The following is a 22,036-nucleotide window of genomic DNA, read 5'->3' on the forward strand; positions in this document are numbered from 1 at the left end:
GTCCTCAATCCTCTTCGACTTGGATTCAGGGTCTTAAAATTCTGCCTTGGCCACTTGCTAGCTGTATGACCCTGGACAACTTACTTGACCCTTTCCTGCCTCAGTTTCCTTGTCTGTAAACTATGGAAAACAATAGTTTCTACCTCTTAGGGCTTTTGTGAACCTCCAGTGAGACACATAAAACGCTCTGCAAAATTGAACATACTATACACGTCAGTTATTTCTCTTATTGATTCTCCCCATGTCATTTATTTTCACCGCTCAGGAGATGCTTAATAAATGCTGTACAATAAGAAAGTTGGGCTAGATGACCTCTTTGTTTCCTTGCAGCTCCGAAATCCTGTCTTTCCTGAATGCTAGTGGAATGAATGAACGGCACTCTTTCTATCGCCCACAGTTACCTCTTTTGCTCTGCTCCCCAAAGCCGCCTCCATCTCCATTTCACTCTTCCCTTTGCTTCCCGCAGGCCCGCCGAGTTTCCAGCAGGTGGGCGGGGCTAGGAGGCTGCGGGGCGGGAGGAGGAGGGAGGGGGGAGGAGGAAAGGGAGTGGGAGGGGTGGGGCGTTCAGGCTCCGCCTCCCTCTGGTCACCTGGTTATATCCCCGGCACTAGAGCGAGAACGAGAGAGTGAGGCCATGGAAGGCGAGGCTGTTCCGCGCGCGCGCCGGGGCAGCCCTGCGCTCCTGCAGCGTCTGGCCACCTCTCGGGGCCTCCCTGGGCCTCCTCGGCTACAGCTGCTGCTACCGCCACTGCTGCTGCTGCTCCTCTGCGGCCCGGTCTGGGGTGAACTGCGCGCCCCGCCGGAAAAGATTGGTAGGAGAGCCGGGGATGCCGGGGGAGGGAGGAAAGGAAGAGTGCATGCCCATTCCCCCAGCCCCCACTCGCGTTCACAGGCGCAGCCACTTTTTGCACACTCTTTGCACTGAGCTGGTAGAGGCAGGGCCTGCCCTAGGGCAGCGTGTTCCCGCTGTTAAAAAAAAGAAAAGAAAAGAAAAGAAAAGAAAAGATTAGGCTTTAGAGTTCTACCGCCAATGACTCTGATCCGGCATGGGTTCGAGATAAAAACGGGGAAACTGAGGCCCGGAATGGGAATGCCCTTTGGCTCCAAAACTTCCAAGCTAGTTAGGAGCCCAGTCAGGATTAGAATCTAGGACCTAACGATTCTAGGGGCAGCCGTGGTACGGAGGAAAGATCACAGGTCTGGGAACCAGAAGATGTGGGTCTGATAGTTGTATGATCTTGGGCAAATCACTTAATTTTGCCCTGGGCCTCAGTTTTCCTTCTCTATCTAATGGACCAAGTAGGCAGCTATTACAGAGAAGATGAAATGAAAAGAGCAGTGGAATGAGTGGCATATTTTAATATTCTATTTTTTTAAATTGCCATCAGATTTATGATTTCTTTGCTATAGGAAAACTACTGATGCTGAAAGACCTCATTCAATTCTGACATTATGCTAGTTCAAAGTCAATGTTCTTTTCTACTCTGAGGTGGGAGTTACCTAGTCCTAGGTTTGGAGCTGAAAGAGATTCTAGAGACCATCTAATCCAAGCTCATCTCTGGGCCTCAACTTCCTCATCTATAAAGCACTCAACAATCTAGATCTTTCCATCCTTCCCCACTTTGTGGAACGGGAACTTGACTTCTGTGGGTAAAGAAATGGAATAGACTTGGAGATTCCTTTAGCATCCCATGAGCTGGTGGGCTTTGTGAGAGCCCTGCAAGGTAGCATTTTCTACAAGCAGATACTCATGCTTATACAATGTATTGTTTCCTTACTAGTCTCCTCTTGAAGTAAGACATGCATATGTCACCTTCCCCATTTTCCTGGAGAGGATAAGTGCGGCTTACCTGGAGGCCAAGTCATTTGAGCACAGTGAAGAAGAGGGTAGGAACTGGAACTGGAACCTAGATTTTCTGACTCCCAGTCGGATAGTTTTTTCTTCCCATTATACCAGACTGCCTCTCTTGATAACCCCAAACTCAAACATTTATAGTGAGCACATAAGGGATGAAGGAGCTCAGACATAAGACGCTTAGTTTATATCTTGGAACTCAGAAGGCAGCCCTTTCTCCAATCTTTTTGGAGTAAACTACCAGCCAGGAGCACAGATTGTTCTTTGGTTTCGGCTTGGATGCTCCTCTGTATGAGGGAATGAGAATTGCGTGGAACAGGAGAAAGGGGTAAGTAATCTGTTGCTACAGAAGAACGTGAGGCCAGGGCTATTTCTTCCTGCTTTGTGGTAGTAACAAAAGCCCTTTAGATTCTGGGGGGGGGGGGCCAAGTTGGCAGCTGCTACAGAGATGAAATGAGAAGAGTAGTGAAGTGAGTAGCATATTTGAATATTACTCTTTTTTTTTTGCATCAGATTTATGATTTGTTTGTTATAGACAACTCCCTCTACCAATGCTGAACCCCACTTGTTTTGCAATTTATTCTCTTAAGAGAGTTGCTTACAGCACTGAGAGGTTGATTTGCCCAGGATCAGATAGGTAAGGGAGAATAGAGAATCTTGAGAGAGAGAGAGAGACCTCTTTAAGGCTTTCTTCTGATAGGTAATCTTTTTATATGCGCATTAAAAAAAAAAAAAAAAGGTAAGGCAGCAGGGTAGCTCAGTGGCTAGTGAGTCAGGCCTAGAGGCATGTTCAAATCTGCCTTTCAACACTTCCTAACTGTGACTCTGGGCAAGTCACCTAACCCCAGTTGCTTAGCCTTTGCTGCTCTTCTGTCTTAGACCTGATAGGAAGACAGAAGGTAAAGGTTAAAAAAAAAAAAAGTTCTTTATGTCACATAAATATTTATTTTATGGTAAGTCTGGTTGAATTTGTTACCTTGAAGATCTCTGGGCTAGCCTTGGCCTGATTCTCTTTAAACCTAATCCTTCAACTGCCTCAGATAAGTTTATTTTCGTTGTAGGTTAAATTACCTTACTAGTTACCTCTCTTTTCTCTTGTTTGAAATGGTATACTGTATACTCATTAACATATGTGTGCTTCTGTACCTCCATAAAGCCCTTTAGTGTGCATGAATCCTAGTTTCCCAAAGGGCCGTGTCAGCAAATTCTGTCAGGACCTACCAAGCTGGAAAAGCTTGACTATCAGCTCACTGAAGGACTATATAGAATGTCTGTTGAGGACCAGATTGGCTAAGACCAGAGACACTTATCACTAGAAGACTGGCTACCAGAACATAATGTGCTACATTCTACCACACATTCAAGGTTGAGCTATCCAGTTTGCTGAGTCGTTTATGGTCCCAGATATTCCACTGTATTTTCTACAAGTGTATAAGAAACAATGTTGTTGTTAAATCAACTTGTATTTGGCTAATATCAATTGGGACATTTTTGCTTTTGTATCGGATTGTTGAAGCATTTGTTAAAACAGACCAAGTTATTGTGCTTCCCTTATCTTTCTGCTCACAAGGTTTGAAAATTATCTAGCCCAGCAATGGGCAACCATTTGAGCTTGGTGTGTCAAAATTCACCAAAAAAACAAGCATAACTCCAGAGGTGTGTCACTTTCAGAAAAAAACCATAATTTCATGATATTTATAGTTTAAATAACAAAAATGTATGATTGTAATATATAACTGTATTTAATAAACCAAAATAGGTAAATTAATGTAGGTAGAATTGTCATCTATAGTACACAGAATGGCTACACTAAACTACAGCAGATGTTTCATCCTCGGCATGCGGCCCCATACTTCTCTGTATGTGGCTGCATGGCCACGTGTCATGAAAATGGCGGGTTTGCCATCACCAATATAGCCCCTTCTCCCTATTAACGTGCCCCTTAAGAATTTTACCCTGTAGTTCTTAAGAGGCTTTGAACCTCTATTATAAGTGAATACAACTTGACTTATCATAAAATAAATAATAATAAATAAATAAAATGTGGTTGTTGGGATTTTCTGTTATTAAAATTATCTGTGCATAAAAAGTAATATTTTAATTAACACTAATTATTTCTCCTCTCCTTATCCCTTCCCTATTCCTCCCATCAGAAAAAGAAAAAGAAAAAACCCATGTAACAAGTTATACCTACTCAGCTAGGTGGCACAGTGGATAGAGTGCCAGGTCTGGAATTGGATGAACCTGGATTCAAAATTGGCCTTGGACACTTTGTAGCTGTGACTCTGGGCAAGTCATTTAGCCTCAGTTGCCTAGCTCTTGCTCTTCTGTCTTAGAATTGTTACTAAGATAGAAAGTAGGGCAGCTGGGTAGCTCAGTGGAGTGAGAGTCAGGCCTAGAGACAGGAGGTCCTAGGTTCAAACCCGGCCTCAGCCACTTCCCAGCTGTGTGACCCTGGGCAAGTCACTTGACCCCCATTACCCACCCTTACCAATCTTCCACCTATGAGACAATACACCAAAGTACAAGGGTTAAAAATAAAAAAAAAAATAAAAAAAAGAATTAAAAAAAAAGATAGAAAGTAAGGGTTTAAAAAAATATATATATATATATATATATACACATATGCCTACTCCAACAAAACAGCTTCCCACATTTGCCATTTCTAGAAGTGTTTCATTCTTCACACTTAGTTCATAAGCTTTCTTTTAGGAGGTAGGTAATAGTTGATCTTATCCATGGCCTTTGGGAATCAGTTTTGATTAGAGTTCTTAAATCTTTCAAACTGCTATTGTTATAGTTTAAATTGTTTTCCTGGGTCTGTTTATTTCATTCTGCATCCATTCCTAAATGTCTTCTCAGATTTCTCTTTTAGTCTTAAAAAAAAATTTTTTTTTTAAATTTTCTGCCCTGGTAACAACTCTAGTACAGAAGGGCAAAGGCTAGGTAAATGAGGCTAAATGACTTGCCCAGTGTATAAATGGAGATTTTGAACCTTGAACTTCGTTCCTCATAAGTTCTTAGTTTTCCCAAATTCACTTTAATCTCTCCTGCGCCTCCATGTTTATCATGGTCATGTTATTATTTTATAGTTGGCTGTAACTCCTCCTTCTTTCTCTTTGATTCCTGAGAAGGTTAGTACCTTTCGGTTAGTCTCTTTTGTTAGTTTATTGTTAATAAAATATTTGGTATTTTGCATATTAATTTTAATCTCCACACCAGGGTCATATAGCTAGAAAGTACCTGAGGCCAGATTTGAATCCAGCCTTTCATTATTTCTTATAGCAACATATAATACTCAATTATATTTGTATGCCATAATTTGTTCAGCCATTCCTCATTCAATGGACACCTTTTTTATTTCTAGCTCTTTTCCACTTGGACAAAAAGCTGCTATAAATATTTTTGTTTTTATAAAAAATACATACAAAATAAATATAAAAAAAGAAACTTTCTCTAATGAATAATATAAAAAAGTGCTGCTTGTTGCATTTTCCTGCTAATATACCACTTTCTTAAGCCAATTTTGCCTATCCATAGTTAAGAATTCAAAGGATCATAAGATTTAGAGCTGGAAAAGACCTTAGAGTTTTGCCTTTTTTGTCTTTTTCTCCGTTTATGAAAATGATATGTCTTGATAAAGGTCAAAATAGCAAAGCCAAGATTAGAACCAAGATGTTTCATCCAAGATGTTTGCTGACATAGCCCATTCAATCTGTTGATTTATTAATCAACCTCAGCCTATGTGGCTCTGTTGCTAGTATCAATATCTGTTCACCAGTGTCAGTTTCTCAGGAATGTAAAGAGTCTCCATTGCCACCATCTTACATGTCCTTTAGTTCCAATGAATAATAACTAAAATTTTGGTAACACTATAATCTGTGAGCTAAGTAGTATAAGTATTATTCTCTAGCACTTAGCCCACCCAGTGCTCAGCACAGATAATTAATAATTGTTTGTTTTATTGAATTTTTTAAACTTTTACCTTCTGTCTTAGTATCAGTTCTGAGAAGAGTGGCAAGGACCAAGCAATTAGGGTTAAATGATTGGTTCAGAGTCACACAGCTAGAAAGGGTCTGAAGTCAGATTTGAACCCATGTCCTGCTGACTCCAGGCCAGGGGCTATCTAGCTACCCCTGTGTTTTTGAAATTTTACAGATGAGGAAAACAAGGTTCATCTTACATGATTTCAAGGTCACACAACTTGTGAATAATAGACCTCAAAATGAAATCACACATCAGGACAAAAATCACAATAAGAACACAAAACTTGAAAATGGAAAGATAAACAACCTGCTAATCTTGATTTTAGGAAGGAATAGAACTTTCTCATTACTCTTTTTTTTTTTTCCAGCTATTATTGGAGCTGGAATTGGTGGCACATCAGCGTCCTACTACCTTCGGCAGAAATTTGGGAAAGATGTGATGATTGATGTGTTTGAGAGAGGAAAGGTTGGAGGCCGCCTGGCAACTCTAAAGGTGGAGGGGCATGAGTATGAATCTGGGGGTTCTATCATACATCCCCTAAATCTGCATATGAAGCGCTTTGTCAAGGAATTGGGTAAGTAGGTTTTTCTGTTGTTGGAAACTTAGGATGTTGATGTCTCGTGACCTATGGCTATTTTTGTCTAATGGAACTGAAACCCCAGAATTCACAAGCCATTTTTTTTTCTTCAAAAGAAGCAAGTTATAAAAAAAATTCCAACATCTTTCACTTTCCCCTAACAATCTAAGGTAATAAGTTTGGAAAGATGTTTGACATTTCAAGGATGGTGGTGGTAGGAAGAGTTTTCTATTAACTTAAATTTATTCTTTGAAACGGTTGAGAGTAACGACAGGGGAACTGCTGTTGGCCATTAAGGCTGCGTTCATTAGCCACTGACTTTGCATCTTAAAATCATGATATCTGAGAGCTGGAAATGACTTCATTTTTACTGTTGGAGAAATGTCAGAGAACATTTGTACAAGGCCATGTAGATAGTGGTAGAGGCACTGGGGGTTGCCAGCCCAGTCTGGACCTTAGACATAGTGTTCAGCTAGGTGGCTCAGTGGATTGTGAGCTAAGGCCTGGAGAAAGGAAGTCTTGGGTTCAAATCTGGCCTCAGACATTAGCTTTGTGACCCTGGGCAAGTCACTTAACCCCTGACTTGCCTAGCCCTTACCATTCTTCTGCCTTGGAACCAATTCACAGTATTGATTCTAAGATGGAAGATAAGGGTTTTTCTTAAAAACAAATAAACCAACAAATTCCAGAGTGTTCCTTCTACTATAATCATAACAACAAAATAAAACAATAATAATAATGATAATAATGATGCCTGAGATAGGACTAGACTTGTGATTTCATTGGTATAGGGAGCTCTCAGGTGAGGAAACATTCTGTAGCAATGGACGGCAGCATCTTCTTTGCTACCTAGGAGTGTTAGAAAGTTCCCCATTGCTCTGAGATATTAAGGAACTTGCCTATGGACAAGGGTTAGAAGCAGAACTAGAACTCAGGTCTTTGGGGCTTCGTGACTTACTCCCTGTATACTATATCATGTTGCTTCTACAGTAGTAAGAATAATTGCTTGCATTTATATGACACTTGAAAGTTTGCAAAATGTTTTCTAGATATTATCTCATCTGACCACTCCCAACTACTTTGTGAAATAGATGCTATTATTAGCCTCATTTCACAGAAGAAACAGAGAGTGACTTGCCCCAGGGTCATACCAATAGGGGACAGAATTCTTATTTGATTTTTCTGTTAACACCATTAGCTTGCTTTTGGGTAGCTTGGTGGTTCAATGGATAGAGTGCCAAGCCTGAAGTCAGGAAGATCTGAGTTTAGTTTTGACCCAAGACAGTTCCCAGCTTTGTGATTCTAGGCAAGCTACTTAACCCTGTTGGCCTCAGTTTCCTCATCTGTAAAATGAGCTGGAGAAGGAAATGGCAAACGGCTCCAGTACCTTTGCTAGGAAAACTCCAAAATGGGATCATGAAGTGTCGGGCACGACTGAAATGACAACAGCAAGACTAGCTTTCTTATTCAAAGGCAGGGCTAGGAAGTGAGAGAGCGGCTTAGGTAGTTTAAGAGGCAATAGGGGGGCCAGCTGAGGGGCTCAGTGGATTGAGAGCCAGGGCTAGAGACAGGAGGTCCTAGGTTCAGATGTGACCTCAGACACTTCCCAGCTGTGTGACCCGGAGCAAGTCACTTAACCCCCATTGCCTAGCCCTTACCATTCTTCTGCCATAGAACCAATACACAGTATTGATTCTGAGATGAAAGGTAAGAGTTTAAAAAAAAAAGAGGCTATAGCAGGGGTCAGCAACGTATGGCTCTTTCTGCAGGAGCCATAAAGTCCATTTTTTTTCAGGCGCTGTTACAGGAGCCACACTGTGAGCACTGTACGGCTCTCACGAAATTACATTTTAAAAAATGTGGCGTTTATGGCTCTCATGGCCAAAAAGGTTGCTGACCCCTGGGCTATAGGGATACAGAGCAAAGTATTTTAAAGTTTTGTATTATAGCTGGTCTTTATTCATTTATTAGGAGTATTTGGTTATGCAGACTAGACTGATTTCCATGCTAATTTTTGTGGTGCAAAATTCTGAAGTGCCCTACTTGCCTTCAGACCTTGCCAAAAGTCAAACAGATAGTAAGTAGCAGACCCAATATTTGGACTCGACCACTGACTCCAAAACTGCTGGTTTTTTTTCAATTGCCACATGCTGCCTGGCTCTAGCACTGACCATAATGGCACATCACCAAGTGACCTATTATCAGGCCGGAAACGTTCTAGCCAGAGAGTAAATCCAATTAAACATTGATAGGAAAAGTTTTCAGGGAAGTTAGTGTCCTAGACCTGCAATGCCAGCTACATTGTATTCAAACATTTACTGTAGAGTTAATATTGAAGCCTAAGAGAATATCAGTATAAATAATTCAAATCTGGGTAGCTCAGTGGATTGAGAGCCAGGCCTAGAGATGGGAGGTCCTAGGTTCAAATCTGGCCTCAGACACTTCAGTGACCCTGGGCAAGTCTAGCCCTTACCACTCTTCTGCCTTAGAGCCAATAACACAGTATTGACTCCAAGACGGAAGGTAAGGGTTTAGTTTAAAAAAAAAATAATTCAAGTTTAAATATGCCTGATAAACCTTTGGCTTTTAGTTTATTGCATTTTTTTCTTAGACTTTTCTTTTCCCTTTTCTGGGTATAATGTAATAGCAATCAAGAATCACAGTGGAGGGGCAGTTAGGTAGCTTAGTGGATAGAGAGCCAGGACTGGAGATGAGGTCCTGGGTTCAAATTTGACCTGAGATTCTTCCTACCCATGTGACCTTGGGCCAGGCACTTAACTCCCATTGCCTAGCCTTTACTGCTCTTCTGCCTTGGAACCAATAAACAATATTGATTCTAAGATGGAAGGTAAAGGTTTTAAAAAAGAGAAAAGAGATTAGAATGTAACTCTGGCCTCAGAGGTTAGAATTGGGATCAATAGATAGAAATATGGGCAGCTAGCTGGCTGATCCTGGACAAGTCACTTCACCCTATTTGCCTCAGTTTCCTCATCTATAAAATGAGCTGGAGAAGGAAATGGCAAACCACTCTAGTATTTTTGCCAAGAAAACCCCAAGTGGGGTCATGAAGAGTCGGACATGACTGAAAATGATTGAATAACAAAAGGAGAAGTACCAAGGAATAAGAGTTCAGTTGTGTGAATGACAAAAATGCTTCGTGGGGAAAATGGAGAGCCCGGAGTCACACTTAAAATATAAGATGAGGGTGCAAATGTTTAGCTATGCAGACATGAAAGGGAGAAGAAATGCAATAGTAAAGGAATTTTCAAGAAAGGATTATGTTTATATTCAAAATCTGCACATTAGAGACCTAGCAGGGAAGAAAGAAGTCCCTTCCAAAGCTAAGATTCTATGACTTTTGGTTCCTGGCATATAGTAAGTGTTTAATAAATGATTGTAGTTTGATTTGAATTGGCTTCTTTTCTATTTGAAATCCTTACTTAGCTCCTGTGCTGAAAGTTTGAGTTTTTATAATTAGCTTCTAGATAGAGGAAGGCTTTTCTCCCAGTAGATTTCCCTTTCTAAAAAATGTTTTGTTGATGCCCCTTTTTTTTCTTACAATATTGTCACTTCCTAATCATTCTTCCTTCCTTGAGAGAATCCTCCTTCATAACAAACAAAGGTAGTTGAGCAAAACAAATCAATACATCGGCCACGTCTGAAACTGTTTGTATGCCTTGTTCTGCTTCTATTTGGAATCTGAGAGCATCAGTTCTAAGAGGTCATTGCCTTGACCAGAGTTTTGGAGTCTTTCAGTATTTTTTTAAATAGTATTGTAGTCATTGAGCAACAAGGTGGCACAGTGATAGAGCCCTGAGCATGGAGTCAGGAAAACCTCAGTTAAAACTGGACTTGGACACTGACTTGCTATGTGACCCTGGACAATTCCCTTAAGTCTGTTTGCCTCAGTTTCCTCATCTGTAAAGTGAGCTGGAGAAGGAAATGGCACATCACTTCAGTATCTTTTCCAAGAACATCCCAAATAGGGCCAGGAAGAATCAGATATGACCGAAACAATTGAACAACAATATCATAGTCATTATATATGCTTTCCTCTTGGTCCTGCTTATTTTGTCTTACCATTGTTTATGCAACTATTGTGTTAAAAACTGCTTTAAGTGGTGCCTAAGTTACAGATGAATCACTGGATTTTTCTCTCTCTGTTTTTGTAGATCTCTCTACTCTTCAGGGTACTGGTGGCCTTCTGGGTATTTATAATGGAGAGACGCTTGTGTTTGAAGAAAGCAACTGGTTCATCATTAACATGCTTAAGCTTCTCTGGCACTATGGATTTCAGTTCCTCCGGATGCATATGTGGGTAGAAGATATCTTAGACAAATTTATGAGGTAATTGTTTTATTATTAAAATTTTTAAAAATATTAGGAACTTCAGGAATTCCAGTTTCTGGATTTTGCCTCTCAGATTTCCCAGTGACTGCATGACTCATCTATAGGGCTGTCATAAAAATTGGAGGATTCACTAAAGAGATTTTCTCATTCATAAAGTGGAGGGGGCTAGTGCCAGTGGAAGAAATGTTCCAGAGGAATATGGCAAAGTGCATTAGCCAGGCTAGCTGGATAGAGGGTTTTCAGGCTTTCTATCCTGGCCCATATTTAATGGTGTCACCAAGATGAGGTCAGTCAGCAGTAGCAGCAGCCTGAAGGATGAATCACGTTTCTAAAGCCTTTACTGTGTTCAAAATATTTTCTTCTCTGCAGTCCTTTGAGGAAGGAAATTACCTTCATTTCACAGAGAGACATGAAATGATTATTCAAGGCCACACAGCTATACCAAGGATCAAATCTGGATTTGAACTCAGATCTCCTGACCCCTGGGTCAAATGCTCTTTCCACAATACCAAGCTGCCTCCTTGTGGGTCTTATGTCGTTTAAAGAGTTTTTATTAAGATACAATATTTACTTACAACCTAATTCTCTTTCAAGATATAGCCCTGTTTCTTTTGGGGCAGTGGCATATGGTCATTGGAATGGCTGATTTTGAACTTTGTGGAGAAAAGAGCCTATGGATCCAAGATGATAGCAGGAGTAATAATTATGACCGTGAATGCCTTGCCAAGGGGACAGATGAAGGACAGAAATATCAAATGACTTATTACTATTTCTTAGCTCCTTTGGGATGTGTGTTATTATTTCTTCAACCTCTTGATGAATATCGCAGATTTCTTTTCCTCAAACCTTAATTTCTGTGTTTAGGAAGTTTGGCTTTTTTTTGGTGTTTCTTTGCAGTCCATGAAGTTTCCTCTATTGTGGATTTTCTTCTGAAGAATCTGTCAGGGCCACAGAAGACATTAATTAGGAGGACCATATGTCTCTGAGTCAGTCATCAACCCAGGGATAAAGATATCCCTTTAAAAGTCAGTAGGAAAAAAAAAAGTCAGTAGGCAACTTGTTTCTGCAGGCCTGGGGAAGGTGGAAAGGCTGACTGAGATGGCTGAGGTGCCTCCCATGGGCACCTTATCTCTGGCTGGCTTTCAGGACATAGGGAATTGCTTGTTTGAGTAACAGAGCAGGAACCTCCAGGGCCAATTTAGCAGTGAATAAGCCTTAAACAAGAGCCAGTAACCAGCAAAGGATGAATGTGTCTCAAGAGGAATCTCAGGGTTTTGGAAATTATGTTTTGATCTAATTAAGTTAAGCAACACACATTGATGAAGTATCTTGTGTGTGCTAGGTGCTCTAACTATAAAGAAGAATGATAGTATCTTGACTCTCCAGGGAGCTTATAATAAAATGTCACAGTTCCCAAATTTTTTGGAGTTGTGGCTGCCTGAGCCCCTTTCCTGTTTGATTATGTGATAAGATATATCTGTCTATTTGGATGTTGTTTTCCCCATAAGAATGTAGGATCTTTGAAAGTTTGTACTATTTGCTTTTCTTCGCTTGTTTTTTTTAAAAGCCCTTACCCTCTAGAATTGGCCTAGAATTTTCCTTTACTGTCACACTGGCCAATCTGCTAGGTGTGAGGTGGTACTTCAGCATAGTTTTGATTTGAACATCTCTAATTATGAAAGAATTAGAACACTTTCATGTGCTTGTTGATAGTTTTGATTTCTTTATCTGAAAACTGCCTATTCAGGTCCCTTGACCATTTGTCAACTGGAGAATGTCTTGATTTTTTTGTACAATTGATTTAGCTCCTTATAAATTTGAGAAATTAGACCGTTGTCAGAGGTTTTTGTTATACATTTCCCCCCTAATTTGTTGCTTTCCTTCTAATTTTGGTTGCATTGGTTTTTGTTTGTACAAACCTTTTTAATTTAATGTAATCAAAATTATTCATTTTACATTTTGTAATGTTCTCTGTCTCTTGCTTGGTCTTAAATTCTTTCCTTTCCCATAGATCTGACAGGTATACTATTCTGTGTTCACCTAATTTACTTATAATTTCCCTCTTTATATTTAATTCATTTACCCATTATGAATTTATCTTGGTATAGGGCATTCCCATTGTTTTTTTTTATTTCATGAGACCATTTCTTCTTTCTTTCTTCTATCTTTACCCCTCTGGAAACACAAGCTGTGGGGTTGGAAATTATTGGTGTTTAATGGCCCCTTTCCCTTTTTTCAATGCAGGATTTACCGCTATCAATCCCATGACTACTGTTTTAGTAGTGTTGAAGGCTTGCTGCATGCCCTGGGAGGGAACGAATTCTCTGGAATGCTCAACCGGACCATTCTTGAGGCTCTGCAGAAAGCAGGATTCTCAGAGAAATTCCTCAATGAAATTATTACTGCTGCCATGAGGGTTAATTATGGCCAGAGCACAGGCGTCAATAGTTTTGTAGGTGAGCCAGCATGTCCAATTTGTTTTGGATGTACTAAAGAAATGTCTTTTGTAAAAGGGTTGTGGCTGTGGTTATAATGGCCCTGGCCTCTCTGTATCATCTCTGTGTGGGAGAGCATGGCTTTTGTTCCACAAGACCACAGAAGGTCCATGGAGAAACAGAGGAGAGTCTGTTCCTCGACTCTCTGTTTAAGGAAGGCCTAGCAAATATCTAAAGGAAATAAAGATGAAACTCATAGAATCATCTCCCTTCTAGCTCCTGAGCCTTTGGGTGAGGAACTATGAACGAACGATCTAAACATTCTTCATTCATCCCATTGCTATTCTGAGCTGTTGGAACAATGCTGACAATTTTGGGGAAAGTGGATGGATGGGAAGCCTTCTTTTGTGTTCTGTCTGCCCTTCTCAATATTTTTTTTTCTTCTCTGATAGGTGCAGTATCCTTGGCATGTGCAGATTCTGGGCAGTGGGCTGTAGAAGGTGGAAATAAACGTGTTTGTGAAGGGCTCCTTCAGTCTTCCAAAGCTCGGTTAATCTCTGGCTCAGTTATTCAGATAGAGGAGAAATCAAGGACCAAACAGATAGGTAAGCATCCCTGCAGGTTCTTCAATTTTCTCCTCTTAAACTTCTCTTCCAGAAGATGATGGTTTAGGTTTGTGCTTGAGGGGCAGGGATAGGGCAGTCAGAGAAGTCCATCTTTTCCATCCTGGCATCCCAAATTTACCAGTTATGTGTTAATTTCAATTTAACAGACATTGATTAAGCACTCATTGGCACTGTGCTAGACACTCAGGAAACAAAACCAAGAATTAAACATTCCCTACCTGCAAAAGGCTTACATTATGCTTGTTGGATAAAACCTGTGGTCAGATAAGTAGATTCAGGGTAATTTGAGGACAGAGGGAGTATTAACAATTAGAGGCTGAAAGGCGAGATTTCCATTTTGATTTAAAGCTTCAAAAAGGAGGTGGCAACTGACCCTAAGGAATGTAAATATTCTGAGAATTAGAGGGGAATTGTCTTTGTTGCTCAGTTGTGACTGACTCTTTGGGACTCCATTTGGGGTTTTCTTAGAAAGGTTACTAGAGTGGTTTTTTTACAGATGAGGAAACCGAGGCAAACAGGGTTAAGTGGCTTGCCTAGGGTCAACCCAGCTAAGTGTCTGAGGTTGGATTTGAACTTGGGAAGATGAGTCATCCTGACTCCAGGCCCAGCACTCTGCTACACCATCTAGCAGCCCCAGAGTTGAAGAGTCTGGTGTATTTTGGCTATGGGGGACAATTTGGGCAAATGCACATAAAGAAGGGAGTTGAATCGTCAGTTTTAGGAAACAGCTTCTGGGATAATTTGACTGGAACATAGAAAATGCAAAGGTGAATAAGTGAAAAGGCATTTGTTCAGTGATTAACTATGTGGATTTATGTACAAAATCAAAGGAGTTCCTGCTGTCAAAGAACTTACATTTTAATAGAGGAGCTGACACATTAGGTAGTAAGTGTAGGGACTAGGGAAGGAGATTTTGGTTTGGTTTGCCACATACCTTGCAAATAAAGTAAAAAGGATATAGATTAATGCCCTTTCTAATAGGAATGGCAATAATGATTCGATGATGGTTCCAGATGAGAAGGGGTGATGATGGTTGAAGAGCAAAGTATAGCCAGAGATGTGTCTAGATGTAAGTAAGTGCCTGAGGCAAAGATGAGTATTAAAAATGAGGATGAAAGTGTAGACTGGAACCAGACTATGGTGGGCTTTAAATATGAGGTGATGGGATTTGTAGGTTTTTCCCCTAGACAATAGAGAAACTTTAAAGATTTTTAAAAAATGTTTTTTATTATAAACAATAATGGTCAACAAAAACAAGTAGTATAATAAACATAAAAAATAAAATAAAGTTTCAAATATGATGTTTAAAAATCTTTTAAAAAGGTAGAACCAGCTGGGTAGAGAGCTCAGTGGATTGAGAGCCAGGCCTAGAGATGGGAGGTCCTACGTTCAAATATGACCTCATACACTTCCTAGCTGTGTGTGTGTGTGTGTGTGAGACCCTGGGCAATTCACTTAACCCCCATTGCCTAACCCTTACCACTCTTCTGCCGTGGAACTGATACTTAGTATACATTCTAGACAGAAGGTAAGGATTTTATTATATATTGATAATGATAGTGTAATATGTATTAAGAGTAATATGGTCAGGCATGTACCTTAGAAAGAGAACACTGAACTATCTGAAAGATGGACCAAAGAGGAGTTAGTGTAAGGAGGAGTATGTATATTGATGAAGATAAGGGTACAGATGAAAGAGATACTGAAGTAAACTCAGTCAGACTTGTCAAATGATTGGATATGGGGAAGAATTAACAAGGACTTAGCCAACAAAGTGGATCTCCTTGAGCAGTCAGTGTTGAATCTGGAAGATGAGTTAGAAACCATAAAAACTCAATTGTCATTGAAGTGTGATCATAGATATGTTAAAATTTGTGTCACTCCATATCCATTTAATGAGTCTGTTCTTGTTACGAATTAGACTTCTTGGAGCATGGCACACCAGTAACATTTCTTTTTTTAAAATTTGAAACATTTTAATTAAGAATATTTTTCCATGGTTTCATGATTCATGTTCTTTCCCTCCTCATTTCTCACCCCCCTCCCATAGCCAACGCACATTTCCACTGCATTACCACAGTGTATCAGTCTCTGTGTACAATGTTCTCCTGGTTCTGCTCCTTTCACTCTGCCTCAATTCCTGGAGTAACATTTCAATGGACATAAAAGATTTATATGCAGTTACCTGTTTTGTTGAAGAGAGTAAGGTTCTTAATGTAAACCCAAATAGCAGATTCTATACTCAGTACTTTTAAGTCTCTTAACCCTTTTGGGAACATGTCTCAGATATTACCATACTATTCCTGTTTTTGTTATAATCATTATGTGTATAATTTTTTTCTCTTTTATTATAATTTATTGTACTCACTGTTAACACTGTTAAGAAATTGCCTACTAAAGTGCATGAGATACAGCTTCTTAATAATAAAAAAGGGGGATATATGGAGGAACCATAGCTCTCAATGTCAGTGCTGTGTGTTTTCCCACTCAGACTCTCTCACCTTCAGTCTGGAAGGCTCCTGCTTTTCTCTCTTACTCGGAGTTGGCCTCCTTGTAAGCTGACACTCTTACCATGGCTGTAATGGTGGGAACAGACCCCAGACCTGGCCCTCCCATCCAATCATTTGTCACCTGACATCGATGAGAGAGAGGGAAAAGTCAAGGCTGATTATTCAAGTTAAGAATTTCAGTGACTGGGGTTGTGACCATTGTCCCTACAAAAAGAGAGAAAAGGGCTCTTTAAGAGTGAAAGATGATGTGGTAAAATTTTGGCTGTAGAATCTGAGAGAGGGTGTTGGCAGAGCTACTAGGCAAACAGATTTCAAGAGAAATTAGGGCTGTATATATAGATTTTTTTAAAAATTTAAACATTTATTAATATTCATTTTTAACATGGTTACATGATTCATGCTCCTACTTTCCCCTTCACCCCCCGCACTCCCCCCACCCATGGCCGATGCACATTTCCACTGGTTTTAACATGTGTCATCAATCAAGACCTATTTCCAAATTGTTGATAGTTGCATCGGTGTGGTAGTTTCGAGTCTACATCCCCAATCATGTCCGCCTCAACCCATGTGTTCAAGCAGTTGTTTTTCTTATATGTTTCCTCTCCTGCAGTCCTTCCTCTGAATGTGGGCAGCGTTCTTTACCATAAATCCCTCAGAATTGTCCTGGGTCATTGCTTTCTGCTGGTACAGAAGTCCATTGTATTCGATTTTACCACAGTATATCAGTCTCTGTGTACAGTGTTCTTCTGGCTCTGCTCCTTTCACTCTGCATCAGTTCCCGGAGGTCTTTCCAGTTCACCTGGAACTCCTCCAGTTTATTATTCCTTTTAGCACAATAGTATTCCATCACCAGCATATACCATAATTTGTTCAGCCATTCCCCAATTGAAGGACATACCCTCCTTTTCCAGTTTTTTGCCACCACAAAAAGCGCAGCTATAAATATTTTCGTACATGTATATATAGATTTTGAAGGTATAGGAACAGATGAGTTCAGGAATGGTATGAATGTAAAGAGAGGAGAGGAACCAGGACAATCTTAGAGGACAGCTAAGATTAGGGGGCAGAAGTTAAATGATGAACCAAAAAAGTGCACTGAAAAAGAGTGGTCAGGCAAGGAGGAGGAGAAGCAGGTAAAGGCAGCATCTCCGAAATCAGGGCAAGTGAGAATATCAAAAAGAGGATGGGCAGCAGTGTCATGAATTAAAGAAAGATTAAGGAAGATGTGGACTGAGAAAAGTTCACTAGATTTTCATTCGTTACCTAGGAGAGCACAGTTTGGTAGAATTGTATGGTCAGAAGCCATATTGTTTGGAGCTTGTGACAACTAAAGGAAGGTAAAATATGTAATAAACTCTAGGGATAGTAGTATCAAGGGAAGGATGGGTAATCCCTGAGTACATTTGGAAGCATCATTGCTGGAGCCAGTAGATAAGGAGATATTGAAAATGAGAGAAAGGGGAATGATTTGTCAGGCAAGCTTGCAAAAGAAATGGAAGGGAATGGGATCTTGGGCACAAAGAGAGAGGTTGGCCTTGGTAAGGAGAAAGTCCAACTCTTCTTTGGAGATTAGAGCAAAGAAGACAAGGATAGGAGAAGATTTAGATGGGTTTGGAGACCTTGAGTAGGGGAGACAATACTCATGATAAAGTCTTAATTTTCTCATTAATGTAAAAAAGCAAGACCACAAAATTCAAAATGGAAGAGACTTCCAGTGTATACATGAACAATGTCTCTGATAAATGGTCCCACAGTCCCACAGACCTCTAGCAAGGGGAAATCTGAAGCAGCCTATTCCACTTTTTGAATCTAATGGTTAGGAAGTTTTTCCTTATACCATATTTAAATCTTCATCTTTTTTTGGCTTCCATAAATTGTTCCTAGTTTTAGTTTCTGGGGCCAAGCAGAACAAGTCTAATCTTTTTTTTTTTTTTTTAAATAAGACAATCCTTCAAATACTTCAAGACCTCTTTCATATCCTGTCTTTCTCTACCGCTCCAGCTCTAGCTAGTGGTCCCATAATTTTTGTTCTATAAGTCATCTTTTCTCTAGGCTCCTCATTTCCAATTCCAGTTAATCTGATTTACATATTACATAATCTTAAGGTCCATCACCATCCTGATCATCATGTTTCTCCCTTTCTTGCCTTCCAGAGAAACATCCCATCTAATAACCATCTTAGATTAGTGAAGTTGGATGTGCAAGTGCCATTTCTGTAACATCATCCCAAGATGGCAGAGGGTCAAGTACATCTAGGAGAGAACCTGCACATGGCTAATGCTAGAATCTAGTTGTTCTAGGACCAGATGATATGGGCCTTAGTTCTCTTGGATACTTGAGATCCTTGGTCATTCTGGGATTCCTAGTAAGTGAGTGCCCTCTGATGTTCAAGTGAATTCAACACTTATTGGGTGCTGAGATCAGTATTCAGCTATCAAATGCCTGCTACACTGTATTAGGGGAATAAGAAATTTAAGGCATGGTCCCAGTTTCCACAGACTCACAGTCTATAATAAGCATAATGACAAATTATAAGCATTATAATAAATAAATATAAATATAAGCATTATAAGGATGATGACAAATACACAGATGATTGCGATCTACTGTATTACATGAAAGGAGCATTAGAGAGGTGTATTGTGCTCTGGGAAATTTGAAGAGGTAGAAGAGCTGAGTTAATTCATGAAGAGGGCCAGTTAGATGACTCAGTGGATTAAGAGCCAGGCCTAGAGATGGGAGATTCTAGGTTCAAATCTGGCTTCAAATACTTCCTAGCTGTGTGACTCCAGGCAAGTCATTTAACTCCCATTGCCTAGCTTTTACTGCTCTTCTGCCTTGGAACCAATACCCAGTATTGATTTTAAGACCGAAGGTAAGGGTTTAAGAAAAAAAAAATGTCTTTTTGGAGCATACTTTCTAGCTGTGTGAGGCCCAGGGCAAGTCACTTAATCCCTATTGCCTAGCCCTTGCTGTTCTTCTGTCTTAGAACTGATACTAAGATAGGAGATAAAGATTTAAAAAAAAAAAATTTCCTGGAGGAAGTTCATAGGTCTAATGGTAGAAGGCACTTCAGTGATAATCTTATTTAGTTCCTTCATTTCACATATGGGAAAACAGGCTAGAGAGATTGAGTTATTCAGGGTCACATAGTTAATATTTGTGGCAGGATTTGAATGTAGGTCTTTGAACTCCCTGTCAAGAATTTTGAGGACACTATCCTAAGAAAGTAATCATGTTAAAAGGATGGAATAGAGGATGAGTAATCATAAAAGAGCAATTGGAGCAGTAGGAGAACCAGTGGAGAATGGAGCTGATTATATCCACAGAATCACAAATTGTTAATATATAACAAGAGATCCTTTTTATGCCTCCAGTGTGACGTCACCCTCCAAAGTAAAAGTCCTATGATATTTTAGCATTTGTTGGCAGGGCATTATAATTTCTCTCCTGAGTTGTTACACTGAGGGGCAGCAAAAGAATAGTTTTTTATCTTTTTAAGAATGAAAAATTCCTGAATTCCTTGCAGTAAGAATCAAGCTATTAGGAAACCTATAAAAATGGTTTTCCAGACACTGTGAGATATGTTGTCATTATTTCTTTGTTACAAATTTAATGAAAATGTGATTTTTTTTTCCCCTCCAGGAGGACCCACGAAGAATTATGAAGTCACCTATAAAACAGATTCAGGAATAAACAAAGACCTCTATGACATTGTCATCGTGGCTGCTCCCCTTAACCGCAAAATGTCCAATATCACTTTCCTAAACTTTGATCCACCCATCCCAGAATTTCATCAGTACTACCAGCACTTGGTGACTACTTTCGTTCACGGGCGACTGAATGCATCTTACTTTGGCTACAAGGCAACTGAGAGCATGTACCTTACTGACATCTTAACCACCAATAACCCAGATTTGTTTATTAACAGCATCGCAATGGCGTCTCCTGTAAAAGAAGAGGCCAGGCTTCGATCTAAACCAGTGACTGGTTTTGCTGTTTGGAAAATCTTTTCCCAAGAATTTCTTACCAAGGAGCAACTTAATTTGCTATTTGTAAATCATGATTCTGTACAGGAAAAGGAGTGGTTTGCATACCCTTACTATGAGCCTCCAGAGAAGTGCCCTCCCATCATACTCCGTGATCACATGTACTATCTCAATAGCATAGAGTGGGCAGCAAGTGCTATGGAAATGAGTGCCATCTCAGCCCATAATGCAGCGCTCCTTGCCTACCACCGTTGGAATGGGAACACAGAGATGATTGACCAAGAAGGACTGTATGAGAAACTCAAAACAGAACTTTGAAGTGTCACCATCACCCTTTTCTTCCTCCTTCCCAAACTCCCAAATGATCCTAAGATGACAAAAAGGGTTGAGTCCCTGTGAGCCAGGGATGTTGGTATGGGATTAGACATAGTTGATTTTGTCATTATCCTTACTTGAACATAAGTTATTGGTGGTGGGCTTGAAGGAGATAGAGATTCAGCCAAGGATGAATAAATAAGCATTGCCCTTAATTCTGTCTTTAAAGCTACTATGTAAATCTTGAGGACGTTTTTCAGGCTAGACTGAAGTAAGGAGTATGATATTCCAGTTGTAATTAGTTATCAATTAATTTGGAATTTTCCCAACTTTGAAGTAGTCTCTGCTGGTTTTGTGGAAGTTGTTGTAAAGGAGTTAAGAGACAAAGAGTTTTAAGTCTTTTACCTGCCACCTAACTGGTTTGTGTGATCTTGGGCATGAAGCCCTTTAAATTTCATTTTTCTCATCTGGGAAATGTGGAGACTGGATGGGATAGATGATCTCTAAGGTCTTTCCTTTCTAGTTCTGAGTCTTATAACCTAGTATCTGAAAGATATCAGTAATGGGATGAATTAATTTCCCTTTTCCAATACTATACGTCTCCCTCTTCATTGTAAATGTGTCGTTGCCAAATACCCTTTGAAGGCCAAATTCTCAATTCTCTCACTCTTTTTGTGCTTTTTCTTTCTTAAAAGGATATGGCTCAGGTATTTTAAAATATTTTATCATTTAAGATATCAAGGCAGAAATCACAAGAGTTCAATCTTGAAGGAGAATCAAAAGCAAATGGGGATTATTGTTACTTGGGGAGTCAAGAAACCTTTCTATTCTCAAACCCACCTCTAAAAGTTTGATTTAACCACTATTTCCCTGTGGTGTCATTGTTCAGTAGACTATTCCTTTAAAGGTATTCTGTAAGGGTTGGCTTTTGAACTGTTGGTTTTGCCTTTTTATTTTTTAAGTAGGTAGCTAAATGAGCATTTAAAAAAGTTCTGCCTCAATGGATACTGTTGAAAAATCTAATTTCTACAGCTAATGCAATGGAAAAAGCCTTTCATGTCAGAATCAGAGTGGGTTGCAACATGGCATAGCAGATAGAATGCTGGACTTGAAGTAACCTGGATTCGAACTCTGCCTCAGATATTTACTAGCAGTGTCAACCCCTGGGAAGCTTTGTAAAACCTCTAGGCCTCAGCTTTAGAGATGGTGGGGTTAGACTCCCTACCTTAAAATCCCTTCAGCTCTTAATTCCTAATGAAGGTGTGTTCTTATGTAACTCTGGGGTAACCCAGAGGGGTTGCTACAGCCTTCAGAGCTGACCACTGTGGGCAAATAGATCAAAATTAGCTGATGGATGATAAAATGCCCAAAATGGGATAGTGTGCGCCAGGG

At 39.9% G+C, this 22,036-nt stretch overlaps 1 protein-coding gene across 1 annotated transcript; it reads left to right on the top strand.

The window, feature by feature from the left end:
- Positions 1-630: 630 nt before the first annotated feature.
- On the top strand, positions 631-21,043 carry PCYOX1 (prenylcysteine oxidase 1). Its single transcript, XM_044663579.1, has 6 exons — positions 631-812; positions 6,210-6,416; positions 10,592-10,766; positions 13,014-13,225; positions 13,657-13,809; positions 19,986-21,043. The coding sequence occupies exons 1-6, from the start codon at positions 635-637 to the stop codon at positions 20,645-20,647; spliced, it is 1,587 nt and encodes a 528-aa protein (XP_044519514.1). The 5' UTR covers positions 631-634; the 3' UTR covers positions 20,648-21,043.
- The last annotated feature ends 993 nt before the right edge of the window (positions 21,044-22,036 follow it).

The sequence above is a fragment of the Gracilinanus agilis genome, chromosome 2, assembly GCF_016433145.1.
Source record: "Gracilinanus agilis isolate LMUSP501 chromosome 2, AgileGrace, whole genome shotgun sequence".
Lineage (NCBI taxonomy): Eukaryota > Metazoa > Chordata > Mammalia > Didelphimorphia > Didelphidae > Gracilinanus > Gracilinanus agilis.